Genomic DNA, 19,364 nt, shown 5'->3' with positions numbered 1-19,364 from the left:
GTTGCTGGGAACTGAACTCCAAGAGAAACAAGTGGTTTTAACTGCTGAGCCATCTCATAACCTTAAAAAGAGATCATCAAAATGGCCAGAGGTCAGGGTACCTACTGCAAGCCTATGACCTACACACACACACACACACACACACACACACACACACGACACGGGGTGGGGAGAGAAAATATGAATGTAAGGAATAATAATCTTAAAAATGAAGGAAGGAGCCAGGCAGTGGTGGCGCATGCCTTTAATCCCAGCACTTAGGAAGCAGAGGCAGGAGGATATCTGTGAGTTGGATAGCCTAGTCTACAGAGCAAGTTCCAGGACAGTCAGGGCTACAAAGAGAAACCCTGTCTCGAAAAACAAGCAAACAAAAAACCAAAAATACAAGCAAAAATAAAAACAATAACAAAGCTAAGGAGGGGCTGGAGATGTAGCTTAGTGATTCAGAGCACTGACTGGCCTTCCAGTGGACCCATCCTAGCACTCATATGGTGGGTCACAACTGCCTGTGGCTCCAGTTCCAGGGGATCTGGCACCCTCTTCTGACCTCTGTGGGAAGCAGACATACAGACAAAATACTCATGCACACAAAAAATTAAGGGAAAATATCAATTCAGAATTGTATATCCAGCAAAGTTATTCCCTTCTTCGGGTTCCTACTTGGTGCTGTTACGACAGTGTAGGATACCGAATGGAGAAGGCAAGCGGGGTTAGCACATTCATGTTTGAACCCGGTGCCACCAGCTCCAGGTCCTTTGCTCTTCATTCTGGGAAAGTCATTTATCTATCTCCATTACAGTGAAAAACGCGGCAGGGAAGATTAAGATACACCTATGACCAGGGAAGTGCCGCACACAGGAGACATGGGATGCACATTATCTCTGCACCGTGGCACGCTGCTTTTTACAAGTAATTAATGGAGGGCTGCGTCTTTTTTCTCCCCCCAGAGATTTTTATCTCTTATCTTTTTCCTGAAATGCCATCCTCAGGCGCCAACAACAATTCTCTTTCCATTTGGCCGTGGTCCTTCTAGTAGCTAAGTAGCTGGCAGCTGTTTTCTTCAGATAAACAGTTACTTTGGCTCTAAACATAAAACAAGTGTTATTATAATAGCCATCTACACCCAATTCCCCACTTTTCCCACGACCCGAGAAGAACCAGAGCTTAGTCATGAATGTGTGTGTTCTGGAGGTGGAGCCCTGAGCTAGAACTTACACTTGTGCCCAAGGCCGTGGGTTCAACCCCAGCTGTGTAGAGGAGGAATCAACCAAGGATCTCTGCTCCTTGCAGAATTTAGAGTTTAGAGAGTGACTGTTGTTTAGAATAATTAACGCACTTTGTCTAGCACAGTTTCTTCTTTCCGAGGGCCCAAATTCATTACAGATGTGAAGCCTTCTTCTGTCTCTGATTTCCTTTGCTCTCCAAGCTATGAAACTGAAAATTGAGGTTTGTTTTTGTTTTTGTTTTTTGAGACAGGGTTTCTCTGTAGTTTTGGAACCTGTCCTGAAACTAACTTTTGTAGGTCAGGCTGGCCTCGAACTCACAGAGATCCGCCTGCCTCTGCCTCTCAAGTGCTGGGATTAAAGGTGTGCGCCACCACCGCCCTGCTTTCCTAGATCATTCTTTAAATATAGTCGTGATCTGGCTGCTTTCCTCCAAGAAGGAGCTAGGCACTAGTCCCCATGGTTTTCCACCTCCTTCTTATTAAACATTCTGAACACTTAGCTGGTTTTATGTTTTTCTGTCTTTAATACTAATGCAGTAAGTACTCTGTGTCATGTGTGCATGTGTACGCCATAGGTCAGCATTGTGCATCTTCCTCTATTGCTTTCTGTTTTATTTTTATTTTTATTATTTTTCAAGACAGGGTTTCTCTGTAGCCCTGGCTGTCCTGGAACTTTGTTTACCAGGCTGACTTCCAACTCAGAGATCTTCCTGCCTCTGTCTGCTGGGATTAAAGGCATACACTACCACCACCTGACCCTCTGTTTTGTTTCTTAAATTATTTCTATTTTGTATGTATATGAGTGTTTTGTCTACATGTATGTTTGTGTACTGTGTGCATGCTTGGTATCCCTGAAGGTCAGAAGAGGGCATCAGATCTCCTGGAACTGGAGTTATAGATGGTTGTGAACTACCTTCTGGGTACTGGGAATCGAATTCAAGTCCCCCAGAAGAGCAGCCAGTGCTTTTAACCACAGAGCCTTTTCTCCAGCCCCACAACATTATTATTTGACATGATTATTGTCCCTGAATCTGGAGCTCACTGATAACCTAGGTTGGCTACCATCCAGCCAACCATCTCCAGGGATTCTCCTGTTTCTGCCTGCCCAGTGCTGGGATTACATGTATGTACTGCCGTGCTCAGTCTGCCCAGTACTGGGATTACATGTATGTACTGCCGTGCTCAGCTTTCATTTGTAAGTCATAAGCGCTAGGGACTGGGCTCATGTCCTCATGTTTGTGTGACAGGTGTTTTACCGTCTGAGGCCCCAGGCCCTTGTTTTCTTCTGTTCTTCTATTTTCACTTTTTTCTTTAAGTTATTAATAGATTTATGATAACTGACTTGAAGTCTGCCATGTCTGTTGCTTTTTTTAAAATTTTATGTGTTGTCAGTGAATATGCTCAGCATTAATACTACAAATTTGACTCAACGTACCTTTGTTTTGTTTTTTCAAGACAGGGTTTTCTCTGTAGCTTTGGAACCTGTCCTGGAACTCTCTCTATAGACGAGGCTGACCTCGAACTCACAGAGATCTACCTACCTCTGCCTCCTGAAGGCATGCACCACCACTGCTTGGCTCTTCAACTTGCCATTTTTTAAAGATTTATTTTATTTTAAAATGTGAGGATGTATATGGTTAGTGTCCATGAGTACAGGCGCCCAGGGAAACCAGAGACATTGGATTCCCCCAGAGTTAAACTTACAGGTACTTTTGAATTGCTACGTGGGTGCCGGAAACTGAACTTGAGTCCTCTGCAAGAAGAGTATTTGCTCTGACCCACTGAGCCATCTCTCCAGCCTTGTGTGGTAGTGAAACGTGAACACTTCCTGGGCCTGTGTGAACTTGGTGTTGGTCAGTTTTACAGCTCCTTCCTGGCTGGTCTTTGCTCATTGGCTGTTGCTGTCCAGCCACATAGGTTCCCTCGCATTTGCAGCTCAGTTCTTAGCCAAGGCTCATGTAAACTGTGTAAATTGCTGGGGCTTCCCCCATCCCTCCTTCTTTTTGGGGGGTAACTTTGCCTGGATAGTTCTGTTTGCTGATTTCGCCCTTTCAGACTCCAGTCTCTTTATCTTCAGTTTAGCAAGCTTGCCACACCCTGGTGGGGCTCCCGACTCAGTGCTGTGTAATAGAATGTCACCAGGGAAAAGCAAGGCCCAGCTTCAGGGGCCACAGTCCTTGTGCCTGATATATAATGTAGAAAGCATTCATCCTCTTCTCTACGGGTTTGGAACTGTGTAGGGACGGCGAGTCCAATCTGTCATGGCTGCAAGTGAGTTTTCCTGCTTGCTTTTTATTAGTTTCCCCTCTCTCTCTCTCTCTCTCTCTCTCTCTCTCTCTCTCTCTCTCTCTCTTCTTTCTTTCTTTCTTTCTTTCTTTCTTTCTTTCTTTCTTTCTTTCTTTCTTTCTTTCTTTTTCTTTTCCTAGGTTTTTCAAGATAGGCTTCTCTGTGTAACCGCCCTGGCTGGCCTGGAACTTGCTTTGTAGACCAGACTGGCCTCGAGCTCACAGAGATCCGCCTGCCTCTGCCTCCTGAGTGCTGAAATTAAAGGCATGTACCACCACCGCCTGACTCCTAGTTTCTTTTTAATTGAGATGAAATTCATATATCATGAAATTGTCCATTTTGCCTCTTTATCACTTAGTCAACTTTTAGGATGGTCTAAATTGGAGTTTAAAAGATGGCTCCAGGATAAAATGCTTGTCCCCAGTGCCCATGTAAACGCTAGGCAGGTGTGGCATCCAGTATTTGGGAAGAGGAGACGGGATCCCTGGAACAAGTGACCATGCTAGGCTAGCTGAACGGGTAGACTAGCTGAGTAGGTAGACTGGCTGAGTGGGTAGACCGGCTGAGTGGGTAGACTAGCTGAGTAGGTAGACTGGCTGAGTGGGTAGACTGGCTGAGTGGGTAGACTGGCTGAGTGGGTAGACTGGCTGAGTGGGTAGACTAGCTGAATGGAGTGAGCTCCAAGTTCAAGTGAGAAACCGTGCCTCAGTAAATTCTGAAGTGGAGAACGGTTGAGGAAGATTCCAGGTGTCAGCCACTGGCCTCTACTCTATGGATGTATACATGTGAAAAATAAGAAAAGAAAGGCCTAAATTATTACGGCAAATTCATGCATTTAATTCTGTTGTCGTAAAGGATCTGAAGAAACTCGCTCTGTGTGAGGTGTTGGGAAACTGAGCATCCGTACTCTCCTATCCAAAGAGAATTTGTTACCTGACTGGAGTCACGTTGGTTCCTGTAATATGGTGAACACACATGATGTGTTCAGCTGATAACTGCACTTGATGTATTTATTCGATGAGCACAAATACACTGGAGAACAACAGAAAATAGAAACAAAGAAGCCTGGTTTAGAATCCCCTGCAAGCATTCTGTGTCATATATAACCCGAATCTGTGTATCTCTGCTCTCCTCACATCCTGCTGACCACCGCTGTGTCTCCCACTGCGATCACCCACTGGGACCGTCCGCGTTCCTGAGTCTGACCCGACTTCAGAGGTCTTTCACAACACAGAAGTACTTGGCTCTTGTGGTTTTAAGAGAAGACACCTTGTTTAAACTGTGAGATGTGCTTCTGCAAGAACTCTGAGCAGCTTGCAAAAGCAATCTGTGGTAACTGTGAATACGGTGGCCTCACTCAGGGAGCTTTGAAAAAGATGAAGGTTGGCAGAAACTTTGAAAACTGACAGGCATTTATGGGGTGGAGGACAGGACAGAAGGCTGGGGATCAGGAGTGAGGTTTGTAGGTCAGGGGAGAAGTGGGACCTGGGGAAGAGGAACTGGGGTGGGGGGGATAGGAGATTTCTGAGGTAAGTTTTGTTTGACAAGTTATGCTTTTTTTCTTCTTTTTTATTTATGAGACCATATTAGGCAAGACATTTTACAAAGGAATGAACTGATTTGGAAACCAGGTGACTTGCACCTACAGACCCAATCTAGGCCAGCCTGGGCTACACAATGAGACCCTGTCTCAAAAAGAAAAATACAGAACCTTCAGTTTTGCAAAACGAAATATTCCAAGTGTGAAATCTGCTCTAAAGGTGTTGTTGTTGTATTACCGGACAGTCGCAAATGTGGTTAAAAGGTGTTGTATTACCTACCGTACAGTCATAAATGTGTTGTTTATTACCATATAGTTGAAAATGTGGTTAAAAGCCATCAAAACTTGTGGGTTTTGAGACAGGCTCTCTTTCTGTACATAAGAGATTGGCCTCAAATCCACAATCCTCCTGCCTCCGCCTGAGTGCTGGGACTGTAGGCATGTTATCACTACAACCTGTTGAAACTTCGTTCACCTTTTGACAGCATGCGGTGAGAACAAACAGGATTTCTCTCCTGTAGCTAAACTGCCTGCTGCCGCCTGAACACCATCGTATACATCATTGATATTTGGGTGGAAGTCTGCAGATTTAGCCATTTGTTAGATTTTCAGGTTTAAATGATTTTCGTAGCTCTGAAAGTTTTCCCTTTCTCCCCCTCAGTTTTACCCATGTGGGCCAGGGGAATGTCAGGGAAAGCTTCGTTAACAAGATGGAGCCTCTCAGAAGCCAAATCCGTCTTGTCCATAATGAAGAAAACCCTAGTGTCAAGGACACTCACAAGTGTCAGTAGTAAGCAGAAGGTGTTTGGAGTCTTGCTCAGCAGCAGCTGGATGCACTGTCATGCACTGTCATACTGCAGTGCTCCGTCAGGGGCTCTTGCTGGGTGCAGTCAGCCAGCGCTCTGCAGGCTGAGATGGGAGGATTGCGACTAGTTTGAGGCCAGTCTGGGCTCCAGAGTGAGATTTGACCTCGGGAAAAGAGGCAAACAAGCATAAGTACACGTACATGCATACACACACACACACACGCACACAATATGCACACATGCTCACGCACACAACTTCAATGAGCTTTTTATGATTTTTCTCACCCATATGTGTTTAATTTCTTAATTAAAAAAATTAATTTTGGCATTAGGCCAGAGTTTCTTTTCTGGCAAAGCTAAATTTCCTGCAAACTTGTAAGGATGCACACAAATCAGAATGAACACAAAGACAAACGTCACATGACTTCCTGAATGTGGATGCTAGAGGGAAAAGGAGGGCATGAAACTAAAATAGGAGGGGTGGGGGATTCGACTAAGAGAGAGAGGTAGAGGGAGGGAGGAGATTCAGGTACTTAATAAGCATGTGTGAGGACGCCACAAGGAACTCCCAAGTATACATGCAGCAGGAAAAGTGATTTTAAAAACTGTGGACATGGTTTAAATGAAAGCTGTGGATGTTCTGAAGAACAGTTTCTATGGCAAGAATAAAGTGAGGGTGAGGGGCGGGGCGGGGGGCGTGTACACCAGTCCAGTTTGGTCAGCTGTACTGGCAGAGCCAGGCTAAGATAGTTTCCTGCTTGTTAATCAGGGCCACGCAGATGAAGCAGGAGGAAGGATGACCCTACCTCAGGAAGTTCTGAATGGATGCTATTTATAACCACTGTGCAGCGGAACTTGAGAGCAGGTCTCTCCTTAGTGGCAGGAAAAGTTTCGGCCAGCCTTCCTTTACATTTGAGGAAGCGGTTTTTGGGGCTGGGGGGGTGCCGCCTCTGGGAAAGGAAGGATGGGAACGGTGACGGCTGAGCTGAGTCCAGGGCTTGGCGGCCAAGAGGTGGGAAATGCAGCCAGGGACAAGATAGTGGGTGGCTTTGGGGCGCGTCTCTTCAGCAGTCTGTGTGAAATCCTGTTAACAGTTCAGCTGAAGTAAGGGTGGGTGATGGGCTAATACTACGTAGTAACAGAAGGCAAGAGGAGGAAATTAGCTGCCGATGTGTCTGTGAATCGGTTCCTGTCTAGACATGTAAATACACTTTTTAATTACTAGGTGCAGTTCTGCTTCTGTGTGGTTTTTTTGTTCGTTTGTTTGTTTTGAGACAGGATCTCACTATGTAGCCCTGGATGTCCTGGAACTCACTATGTAGACCAGGCTGGCCTCAAGCTCACCGAGGTCCTCTGCATCTGCCTCCTGAATGCTGGAATTAAAGCCTGCACCACCATACTCAGCCTTATGTGTGATTTTTGCACTATTACACTGGTCCCTGTTTCGTTAAGAGAGCGTTCCATAAAGAACAGATCTATGAGCTGACAGTGTATGTTGTTCAGTGAGAGTGCTTTGCCTAGCTGCCTAGCGTGCACAGGGCCCTAGTGTTAGCGTTCAGGCGTTGTGCCGGCCTGTCACCTGGCAGGATGCATTTGCCAGTACTCAGGCAGCACTCTGTGCCCATGTCTGCCTCCGTCCCCGTCCCCCCCACCCCTGTCCCCCCTTCCCATTCCCTTCGCTCAGTAATAAACCCCTCTGTTGCATGATGGTGTCTCCCACCATTTTTTTAAGTTATAACATCTAGTACCACAAAAAAAGAATTGACTCATTACAGACTAATGTATGTATTTTGCAAAGTATTAAATATAGCAGACTATTAACGCTGACAGCTTAAGAGATAGTATCAGGAATATTTTCTTAGTAACATTAGCTTTATGGAGTTGAATTACAGGCACTTTTTTTTTTTTTTTTTTTTACAAATTCAACGTAAATTAACTATTTGGTGCTAGGTGGGCAGTGTTGAGTGGTGTTTAAAGTCATGAGGCTGTGTTAATATTCCTGTCTCATTTTAATAGGATCGTTCACGGTACAGTTGTAACTGTTTTCAACAAAGATCCGTGATGAAAATTGTTTTTAACGAGATACCTCCAAGTTAAACATGAGAGGAAATGACCAGGATCCCTTCTGTTCTGACAAGATAAGGAATACAGCCTTCTGCAGCTAACGGGCAATGGCACCTTGCTGAGATCCGTCACTTGTTATGCACCCCACCGGGAACATGGATGCTGGCTTTACCCGGTCCGCTCTTCAGACCCTGTCCCGAAGTCACTGCAGAAACATCAAACAGAAGATCTCCCAGTGGGAAGGAAGGGCTAACGGTGTGACTAGGCCAGCTAGGTCTCACCCAAAGGACTTTGGAGTGAGGTATAATAACTGTCACGCAGCGCCTCCTCCTCATCAGCATCCTTCTGGTGATGGGAGGAGCGTCTCTCAGAATGGGGCTTTACCACCCAGGGATGCAGATGCCAAAAGCCACGGTCACAGTGAGCATGAAGGCGATCAGCGAGAGTGTAAAGACGCCCACCCCTCAGAAACCGGACCAGACTCCAACTGGGTGTGTGCTCGGGTCAGGGAAATTGAAAGCCGCAAAGACGTCACGGTGGATCCAGAGGCTTCGCTACCTCCGGGAAACTTCTATACCTCACAGATACTGTGGAAAAGAATAGAAGCGCTTCCCTCGGAGAAAGTCTTAAATTCGGTTTTAGCGCCTTGTGACTCTACAGAAAAAGAATCGAGTTTCAGAGTTCTGGATAGTTCTTATGGAATAACCAAGAGCTTGGAAAATATTTATTGTGAACCCGAGGGGCAAGAATATGAACCCTCTATAAATCCTTTGCCCAAACCCCGTAGGACATTCAGGTATTTGTCTGAATCTGGCGGTGTGCCATATAAAGAAAGAAACTGTGACCAAAAGTACTGTGAGAAGAGTTCCTGTGTGGAGGCTTCTTTGGCCTCTTCTCAGGATCCCGAGCCAAAGAGATACGGTGGGAAAATCAGAGGGAGATCCAAAAGGTACGCCTTCACGTTACAGGCCATAATTTGTAATCTGTGGTTCTTGAGCTGCCCCCCCCCAACTCAATCCAGGCCTTCCATTGAGCAAAGGGTTGCTGATAGCATGGAGGGGCAGTAGAAGGGGCAGCAGAAGTGTGGAGGTTACAGGTGCCATTCTCCCACCTAGGAGCATCGAGTGGCATCTTCAGGAATTCCGAAGGCTGGGTAGGGTGGAGCATACTGTGTTTCCATTACCAGGAAGGCTCCTGAGGCAGGAGGATCGCCATATTTTGGGGCTAGCCTGAGCTACATAGTGACTTAGAAACCAGCGTGGATTCCATAGCAAGACATCATCTTATCCCCGTTGCCCAACCTCCCAAAGAGCTTTTAGATAAGCGGGTTGGCTACTTACTTCATTTGGGACATGATGGTCTCAGCCTCGCTTTTAATTAGGGAGTAATTAGGGCTGGAGAGATGACTCAGCAGGTAAGAACACTGGCTGCTGGCTCTTCCAGGGGACCCAGGTTTCATTCCCAGCACCCACATGGCATCTCACAACTGTCTGCAATTCCAATTCCAGGGGACCTGACACCCTGTTCTGGTGTCTATGGGTACCAGGCATGCAAGTGTTGTTCAGACATGCATGTAGGCAGAACACATACATATAAAGTAAAACCTATTTATTTAGTTAGTTATGGTTCTTTAAGACAGGTTTCTCTGTGTAACTTTGGCTGTACTGGAGTTGTATAGATCAGTCTGGCCTCGAACTCACAGAGATTCACCTACTTCTGCCTCCCCAGTGCTGGAACTAAAGGCATGCACCACCACACCTGACCATTTTTGTAATTTTACACACAAGTCTTTTCCATTTCTGCCTAATCTCATTGTTTAGAGATCACAGTTTTTGAAGGTGTAACCTTAAAATGTGTGTCCTTTCTTAAGGAAATCCTTTGAATTTGAAGACATTCAGCACTTTCGGAACTCACGGAAGATTCATGAAGAACTCGGAAGAAGCGCTGGTTCAGCACTTTATTACACACAGTCTGAGGACAACATCTACGAGGATATCATATGTAGGTGCCGTGCTTCGCGGGCAGATGTACTGTGCATTGGTGACGCCCCTCGTTGTGCGGTGGGCTTTTCCTTACAATCAGACATATCTTGTTTTAACTTAACTTTGGTTTTCTAGTATAGAAACATTCAGCATATGAAGTTTTTCATCATTAATGAATTTTACAGCTAGCGTAACAGATGGCTCAGTTGAGAAGTAGATATTTGCAGATAGTGTTTTTAAAGTTCTTCAGCTTGGTCGGACATAGCAGAGATGTATACACTTAAAATGCCATTGCTCTTAGCAACCTTACACCCCGACAAAAATGTAAAGAAAATCATTTGGCTCTTTAGCGACAGCCACTGTTCCCACTTTATTGTGTTTCTCTAAGCAGTGTTCATCTGGTTTTTAAAGATCCAGCCAAGGAAAACCCCTACGAAGATATTCCAGTGCAGCCGCCGTTCCCCATTTGGAGATCCCCTTCAGCATGGAGGCTGCCGCCTGCTAAGAGTGCCTTCAGAACACCCAAGGTATAAGAGAGGCTTCACCGCAGAACACACCAGACTCCTGTGTGTGGCCATGTGGAAGGTTGTGCTGGTTTAACCGGGGGCCAAATTATGAGGCACTGAAATGTAGATTTTATTGTCAGTGGGAGTGTTTTGTTTCGTTTTAAAGATTAGGTATGCAAGCTTCTTTTTAAAATTTTCTGCTTTTGCTATTGGTTGGTTAATCTTAGTGTTTCCAAAATAATTTAATATAAATAAGTTTAGATTAGAGCTCCTTAAGCTTTTCTGTTGGCAACCCCTTTTCACCCAAGGAAAAATGTATTTTGAGATAGGGTCAGCTGGTCTGGAGCTCACTATGTAGACCAGGCTAGCTGTGAACTCACAGATTGCCTGCCTTGCCCTCTAGAGTACTGGGTTTACGTTCTGTGCCACCACACCCATCCGCCCAGGAAATTTTCACATGACCACAGATAATATAGGTATGTAATCGGTGTACAGATGAAACCTTTGCTGACAATAAATCATAAAGAGATTTATTTTACAACAGTTTTATCCATAGCATATAATTTTACCATTATTAAAGACAAAAGCAAATATGCATAGTAATGAGATGGGTGTGCTTATTTTTACATAAGAATTGAATCCTGGCTGGGTGTGTGGTAGGTGGATACCTGTGCATTTGAGGTCAGCCTGGGTTTCTTAGGGAGCTCCAGACTAGCCAAGTCTACACGGGGAGACTCCATCTCAACCCTGCCTTCACCTATGCCCCCCAAAAGGATTGAATCTTTGCAGCATATTTGATTTATAATATAGAATGACAGAGTTATGGCAGAGTTATGTTTACAGAACAGTAAAATTCTATTCTAATCCAAAGCCAGAGTTCATTTTATGATGCTTACTTTTTTATTATGTATATGGGTGTGCACCATCTACCTGTGGGTATGTGCATATGAATGCAGGTGCCCTTGAATGCCAGCAGGATTGATTGCTTGGAGCCGAGTTACAGACTGTTGAGAGCTGCCCAACTCAGGTCCTCTTAAGAGCAATAACACTCTTAACCATTGAGGCATTTCTCCAGCCCCATCATTTAATGAATTTTTTATTTTTTCTTTCTTTCATTTTTGTTTTTTGTTTTTGTTTTTTGTGGTAGAGGTGACAGGGTTTCTCTGTGTAGCCCTGACTGTCCTGGAACTTGCTCTGTAGCTCAAGCTGGCCTCAAACTCTGAGATCCATCTACTTCTACCTCCCAAGTGTCGGGATTAAAGACATGCAACACCACTGCCCAGCTTCCTTTAATGACTTTTATTAAACTCAAATTATCGACTCAAATAGCAATTTTAAAATCAAACATTCTAACAATAAAATCCGCTAGCTTGACCCGTGCTGAGGCACAGAGCAGGAAAATATGAACTCTTTACTTTCTGTAATTAAACCATCATGTTTGCACAGACAGAACACTGAGCGTGTGAGATGAAAACATTGCCATTTCTAACATGCGGGAGTCTCACATCTGAACCAAGCGTGTAGTGGTGTCGTATGACATGACAGTGTGTGAGTGTAGCCAGCATGTGCTGGGTGCTGAAAACGGGCCGCAGTGAGGTCATGCCATGCCACACATGTGAGCTCTGCCGAAAACCACCTCAGATTCTGTGTGGCCTGGGTTTAAATTAATTGTTGGTCGCTGGTGCTCAGAAACCTTTGACTGTTGCCGAGTTTTTTATGACTCCTCTCATTCAGTTACATTACCAGGTCAACAACCCTTGGTTTAAGTAGCTGTGCTTCAGACAGGCCATGAGCTTTTCAGTGCTCGGTCGGTCCCAGTGCTCTTATTAAGTTCATCTCAACCCGTGGCCTCAGTTACCCACGCATTTCCTGAAAGCGTTGGGATTGTTTGAGTTGGTGGAGATGGGGCACTGTTATCCCTTGGGAATCGGATTGGATCACAGGGGTAGAGGTTTGAGTTAGAAAACGGAGAAGCGGCTCACAAGATGAGAAGGAATTGCAGAATCCCCATGTGGGGTGGCTTTAAAAGGAAGATAAGCATTTTCATGGCAGCTCTGACTTTGTGTGAAGACAGAGACATTCCTAGAGACGATCTTATTTTACCAGTGTGTCTCCTGTTTTAGCTCCCTCCCAAGCCCCCGTTCCTTCAGCGGAAGACCATGGACCTGAAGAACTCTCAAGCTTATTTGCGGTCAAAGCTCACAAAGGACACCACTTTGCCGGTCACGTTAACCGAGTGGAAGCTTTTCCGAGCTGGAGAAGTGGCTAACAGGAAGACGAGAAATCTCCCAAGGGTGAGATGTCCAGTACATTCATTTTTGAAATTTTACCCCAGCATCTTAGTAGAGGAGAATAGATAACGTTAGAACGAGCGAATAATAGGCTAGACTTTCCCTGCTTTCAGTAGATCTGGAAAGCAGCCTTGGGTTTTGAGTTTTTGCTCATTCAAGAAATTGCACACATGGCTTTTTTGACATTCTCTGTGGATTAGAAATTTCAGCTGGAGAGCCTCACTTCAGTTATCCTGGTTCTTGTTGAAAATCGGCTGCCTATCTCAAGGAGATGCCAGACTCACACAAAAGGGGGTCTGTTTATTCCCATTCGTTTCTTGTGCCAGAGTTTACAGATTGTCAGTAATAATGAAGAATGTGCCATTTATCAGGATTAAAATGTCCATTCAGAGGTGGGGAAAAGAAAACCAGACTATAGCTTGGTACTAGACATTATCAAAAAACATACAACATAAATGACCTTGTCCTCAAGGCGGGGAAACGCAGAATCGTTTACAAGCAAGATATTTTTTAAAAAGATAACTTGTAGCCATGTCTTCTTTTGGGAGAGACATTTATGAGGTTACATGAAAATATTTTTAAACTATGTTTAATTAAGGTGGTTTCGGGATTGACACATACAGTAGCAGATAATAAACATAATGGAGAAATCGGATCGTCGAAGTATTTTTCCTTCCATAATGAAAGGTGAATTCGCTCAGATATTCATTTAGCACACGCGTTTTGTACCTGACTTCAACGTTAAACAAGAGTCACAGCTGCTTCTTGGTTAGGGGAAAATCTTGTGTTCCAGAATTAATTTAATTCTTCTGGTCTGCTTCCTGCCCTTGCCTTTGGGAGGCATCCTGCAGGAGCTTTCTTCTCAGGAAGATGGCTCTGATTCCAGAGCAGCAAAGTTGTGTTTCTAGAGCGAGGATGCAGCCTGAGGGATTCTCCCTGAGATCGCTAACCCCGCATGAGCAGGTTAGGAACTGCAGACTGTAGGGTTACAGGAGACGGGAGAGCTAGGCTTGGCTCAGTGTTAAAGCAGTTGTCCTACTTGTGTGAGGCCTTGGATTCTGTCTTCTGTGTCAGAAAAAAACAAGCAAGGGAGAGCTGAGCAGGAGAGCCTACGGTGTTTCCTGCTTCTGCTTCCCTCCCATCCCCTTCTGGTTTGGGCTGTTTTATGCACTGCCAAGTCTGATACACTTTCTAATAACCGATGACAGGACCAATTCTTCCTTTTCTTTAAAAAAAAAAAAAGAAGAAGAAGAAGTTTCTTTACAAAGAAAAAAAAGTATCTCAGGCTGGTCTTGAAATCAGGTGTTAAAATCAGGTCTGTAGCTGATGTTGACCTTGGACTTTTTGTGGGTGGGATTTTGTGTTTTCATCACAGGGTTTCCCTGTGTAGCCCTGGCTGTCCGGGAACTTGCTTTCTAGGCCAGGCTGTCCTCGAACTCACAGAGATCCGCTTGTCTCTGTCTTGAGTGCTGGGATTAAAGACGTGCGCCACCACCACCTGGCTATATCCCCAGATCTGTGTTATCCCCAGAGGTTTTTGGAAAGTGAAGAAATGGTGTTGACTTTGTTTTGCTTTGTTTTAAAGACACTCACTGTGTAGCCCAGACTGGCTGTGAACTGCCATCCTCCTACTTTGGCCTCCTTAGCTCACTGATGAGATTGTAGGTCGGTGTCTGCCACTGTTCCCACACTGGTGTACTTCTGACTGCTGGGCAGAAACAAGCCCATAGCACTACCCATGACTCTCTAGAGCAGTCCCTTAAGGGTTTGGAGAGATGGCTCAGCAGTTGGGAGCATCTTGCTCTTTCAGAGGACCCAAGTTCCCGTCCCAGCCCCCACATTGGGCCGTTCACAAACACCTCTGGGCTCCTCAGGCAGCTGCACTCACGTGCACAAATCTATAAGTGCTTGCACACATACATGTAAACATAATAAGAATAAATATTACAAAAAAAATTTAAGTCCTCTTAGGGTGTCCCAGATTCAGTAATTTAAAAAAATTTTTTTTTTTTTAGTATCTTCAGGGACTTTTCATTTCTGCCGTCTTTGATGACTCCAGCTTTCCCTGGAAGGGAAATTGCCTTCTGATCTAGTGCACATGCCTGGTCCCCACCCTTCCTTCCTTCCCTGCTGTGGAAGCCTGTGTGGGGTTGCCAGTTGCCTTCCCTGGTGCTTTGGTGTTGTGGCCGCCAAGTCAAGCAGCTGCTGTCCTTTCTGTGGCTCTGCAGTGTTTGCCGCCGCGGCAGAGTCGGTGTAGGCTCCTCGTCCTAGCGCATAGCCAGAACTTTAGACTGCCACTTAATCTGGTGTTCCCAGGACAGTCGTTTCCTTCAAATATGAGGGCACGCTTTTGATTCTACTTTGTAAGTCCACATTAATATTTACCCTGTCTTCGGTGTTATTGCACCTAAAACTTGCTTGCTCCCGTAAATCTTTTCTGTAGTCCGTAGCAATACCTTTCTCTTTTTCGGATTCTCCTGCTTACTTTTTTGTAAAGGGAACACTGAAGAACACTGGCAATTTTTCACTTGAACGGCAGCTACAGAATCTTCATAGAGAGCAATTTCGTCTAGAGAGTGAAGACCTGCATGTGTTTCTTGCGTGCTTTTGCTTGTAGTGGATTGGTTGAGCTTGTCGCCCTCGGGATTGCTAAATCTACAAGGACAAATGAAGACATGAGCGCTCTCCTCAGCAGCCTGGACTCTCATCTCACAGAGCGCTTAACACGTCTGTTTAGGCAGTGTGATAAAGCTTGGAACCTTGAGAAAAGAGAAAACTAGGCATGGAAAAGCTAATCAGCTTCTTGTTTTAAAATGTCTATATGTCTCTCTGACTCTCTCTTCCACACACTCGCCTTTTCCAATATTAGGAAAAAAATTCTTAGTAATGCTTACTAAATAGAAACAGCTATCAAACGATTTAGAAATAAACGATCTGATTGCAGTTGCTTGAGGTATAAACAATGAGTGGGGCGGGAGGTCAGCAGCTCGGTGTGGAGTGATTTGAGAGTCTCCCATTTTTATGACCTCTCTAAGATAAGTTGCGCCCACAGTGGCGAAGCGTGTACTCCTTTTGGCGAAATCTCCATCATCGTGATTGTCTCCTCTTGGGAGAAACTCCTGGGAGCAGAATAGCGAAGCCCCACCCTGCAGTGGGTGACTGTTCCCCTTCCTGCTCTGAGCAAGTGAAAACTTGAGCAAAGTCTTAATCACCGTAGGGAGTGCAGTCCGCATTCCCCGCGTGTTGTGACATGGAGTGACACGGAATCTCTGCACTCTTCTGGAAGGACAGGGTCCTGCAGTTTCCTTCCCTGCTTGTAGACAGTCTGAGAACACACATCTAATGATACCATTTTAGTGCAAAATTGAAAAATGTTAAGGTGTTTATTATTCAAAGAGAATTTTACATTAAAAAAAACATTTACTGTATTAATGCCAGTCATGCGGAGAACCGTGGTGGTGGCTTTGACCCCCATCTTTGTAATTTTGTAATTATACCAGCTTTGTCATTTTCTTGTCTTTTTTTTTTCCAGCTTGTTTTGAAAATAAATGATACTTTTGAATCTAAGAGAGGGAAGAAGAGGGTAAAGCTACAGCCTTACACCGGAAAAGAAGCACCCTCCTCCAAAGGTAGGAGCCGTGTTTGCTTGTCTGTTTGTAGTGTTAGTGTGTGAGTCTCCTGCTGCTGTGACCAGCTGCAGACACAAGGTAAGGATGGGGAGATTTGTTTGGCCCACAGTTTCAGAGGACTCTGTCCGTCATGTCGGTTCATGGAGGCGGAGCATGCAGCAGACTAGGAAACAGCAAGGAAGAAGCCAGGGCTGGTATCACATCCTCCTTCTGCCGATCAGAACCCACCTCCTGGAGTTTCCACAGCTGCCCTGAATAGTGCCAACTGGGAGCAGGCATTCAAAACACGAGCTTCTAGGGACATTTTGCGTTCAAACCATAACAGCATCTGAAGGGAGCATTGTCCTGTAACGCAATGTCTGATTGGACGGTCTCACTCGCTAGTTCCAGTTGGCCTGGAACTCACTGTGTATCCCAGACTGGCATGTACTTGTGATGAGCCTTCTGCTTCAGCCTTCCAGCCTGTGGGATTACAGACATAGCCACCACATTCACACTTGGCTCTTCAAGGGCCATCTTCCAATTCCTTCTGATTTAATTCAAAGTAAAAAATATTGTGTGAACAAATAAACAATTGTAAGCCAATGAAACTAAATTTTTTAAAGTCTGAGTAATTATTTTGTAATTCCACTTTGCTCTCTGGTTTGTCCTTTTTTGAGATAGAGTCTTGCTCCTGGAGTCCCCCTGCCTCAACCTCCCAGGTGCCAGGGTACAGACATTCACCACTGTGGCCACAGACATGTGATACCCAACTTGTACCACATCTCTGGACCTCCATAATTTACCATGCAGATGTCTAGATAAAACTTACTTTAGCCTAGGTAGGAAAATTGGAATAGTCACAACAAATTAGAAGTGTTTTCATAAAAACTCCTGTGAAAAGGGCTGGGTGTGGTGGTGCACACTTGTAACCCTGCCCTAGGGAAACAGAGGCAGGAAGATTGAAGTTCCAGGCCAGCCCGGTCTCTCTGGGGGGATGTTATTTCTTACAACCCCGCAGGGGGCTGGGATGCGGTGTAGATGAAAGTTCCCGCCTGCCTCACTGTGTGACCCTGGTCCAACTCCAGTGCCGCATCTACAGGACAGCCTCATGAGAGCGTAGCTCGGCTAAGAGAGAGAAAGTTACTAAGTGAGAAAGCCCTGCCAGAGGACACTATTTCTTATTTTTACAGATTCACCAAGAGCAATGTCTTAATTTCCTTTACAAGTCGACTCTTATATTGAAACAACTTAATTATGTAAAAATCAAATCATCTGGGTTCCAAAGGCTCTGTTATTACTGTGTTAGACTAGTTTTGATCCAGTCCTATGTACAGAACAGCACAATGTTTAACGTGTTTTCCAAGTTTCTTTTCGTTTCCTCTTTTCTATGTGATGTGTATGTGTCCGTGTGTGCTCATGTGTGTGGGTGTACATATGAACGCTCCAGTGAAGGCCCGAGAGTGATGATTTTCTGCTATCTTTCTTCTACTTTACTCATTTGAGGCAGGACCTCTCAATCAAACCCAGAGCTCTCCGATGCAGATAGTCTCACTAGGTGAGGGATACAGGCGCGCACACACGCACACACGCACACACACACACACACACACACACACACACACACACACACACACACACGGCTCTATGTCCCTGTCTCCACTCTGAGGCTGGAGTCACCGGTGGTCTGTCACAACCACCTGGTGTTTATATGGGTTCTGGGGACCCAAACTCCTGTCCTATTGCTCGTGTGATGGGTGCTTTAACTACTGGCCAGCCCCAGCCCCAACCCTAGCCCATGTTATTCTATTTGCAAAGGGAAATATTTAGACACGTTCCATTTTTCTCTGGGAATGAAATGCCTTTGGCTGTTATTATCAATAACACCTGATGTTTATTAAGTAAAATAATTGTTTGAAGATTTCATCTCATTTGTAATGCCACATCAAGATTAAGGGGCTGTCCTTTCTCACAACTGGAGAAGCTGAGCCAGAGGAGGAAGTGCGGATTTGAGTCAAGAGCCGTGACTATAGATCTTACTCTCCCCTGTCACACTCTCTTTCAAATGTTCCCGTTACCGTTGAATTTTAGACATTTTCTTCCTCTGTGTTTTCTTATCTCCAGCAAAGGCATCACCAGAGGGCTTCACCTTAGTATAATTCAGAACGAGGTGCAAGAACGAGGTGCAGAAAATGAAAACTGGTACCAGGCACATTGTGTTAGAGTCTTTCTGATACATTGCTATTGACTTTTTAGAAAGATTTATTTATTTACTATGTATACAGTGTTCTGTTTGCATGTATGCCTGCACATCAAGAGCGGGTACTAGATCTCATTATAGATGGTTGTGAGCCACCATATGGTTGCTGGAATTCGAACTCAGGACTTCCGGAAGACCAGCTAGTGCTCTTAACCTCTGAGTCATCCCTCCAGCTCCTGATGCATTACTATTGACTTTCTAAATCCTGTGTGACAGATACTATTGAGTTATAGATAAGGAAGTAAACTCTAAGCTGCAAATTATTTAAAATGTCAAGATGCTGGGGCTAGAATGAGTGCTTGCAAAACATCGGCATTGCCCTGGCCCAGGGAAATGTCTTAGCAGGCAAAAGTGCTAGCCACACATGCCGGATGGCCTGCATGTGACCCCTTAACCCACAGAAAAAGCTGGGTGCTAGAAACTAAGTATATATTAAAGACAGGGTCTCTACATAGCCCCGGCTGCCCTGGAACTCACAGTTTGGACCAGGCTGGCTGCCTCTGCCACCCGCAAGAGGAAGGCTTTTAAGTATAAAAAGGCATAAAATAATTGCCATTCTGATTAACAGCCTAAAATTGGTAACCACTTTCTGCATACAACACTCTGAGTAGATTATCCAAACTGAGGAGTTTGGGTCCTGTCTGAGGAGCTGACTCTCAGCACAGTGCTCAGGTTTCATTTCTCTGCTTTTGTCCATACGACAGCAACGCCTGATGGGCCTGGGTCTTACATGTGCCCGCTCTGCTCTTGATTCCTCCAACCTGAGCGGTTCCTAATTTCCAGTCTCAGTTGTTAC

General features: G+C 45.0%; 1 protein-coding gene across 3 annotated transcripts in view; it reads left to right on the top strand.

Annotated features, from left to right (window-relative positions):
• Positions 1 to 19,364, top strand: part of Dennd2c (DENN domain containing 2C) — a 73,359-nt gene that overhangs the window by 26,094 nt on the left and 27,901 nt on the right. The window contains exons 1-6 of one of the 3 annotated variants that reach the window (XM_048442239.3): positions 3,379 to 3,496; positions 7,874 to 8,870; positions 9,792 to 9,922; positions 10,315 to 10,430; positions 12,533 to 12,703; positions 16,233 to 16,329. In XM_048442239.3, coding sequence (XP_048298196.3) covers positions 8,059 to 8,870; positions 9,792 to 9,922; positions 10,315 to 10,430; positions 12,533 to 12,703; positions 16,233 to 16,329 — 1,327 coding nt within the window. In that variant the 5' untranslated portion in view covers positions 3,379 to 3,496; positions 7,874 to 8,058. Of the gene's footprint in view, positions 1 to 3,378; positions 3,497 to 6,611; positions 6,723 to 7,873; positions 8,871 to 9,791; positions 9,923 to 10,314; positions 10,431 to 12,532; positions 12,704 to 16,232; positions 16,330 to 19,364 lie in introns of those variants that run through there. The other 2 variants (XM_048442240.3, XM_048442238.3) reach the window with 2 other exon arrangements.

Source organism: Myodes glareolus, chromosome 17, assembly GCF_982192425.1.
Source record: "Myodes glareolus chromosome 17, mMyoGla1.1, whole genome shotgun sequence".
In the NCBI taxonomy this organism is placed as follows: domain Eukaryota; kingdom Metazoa; phylum Chordata; class Mammalia; order Rodentia; family Cricetidae; genus Myodes; species Myodes glareolus.
This window is presented reverse-complemented; position numbering and strand designations above follow the sequence as displayed.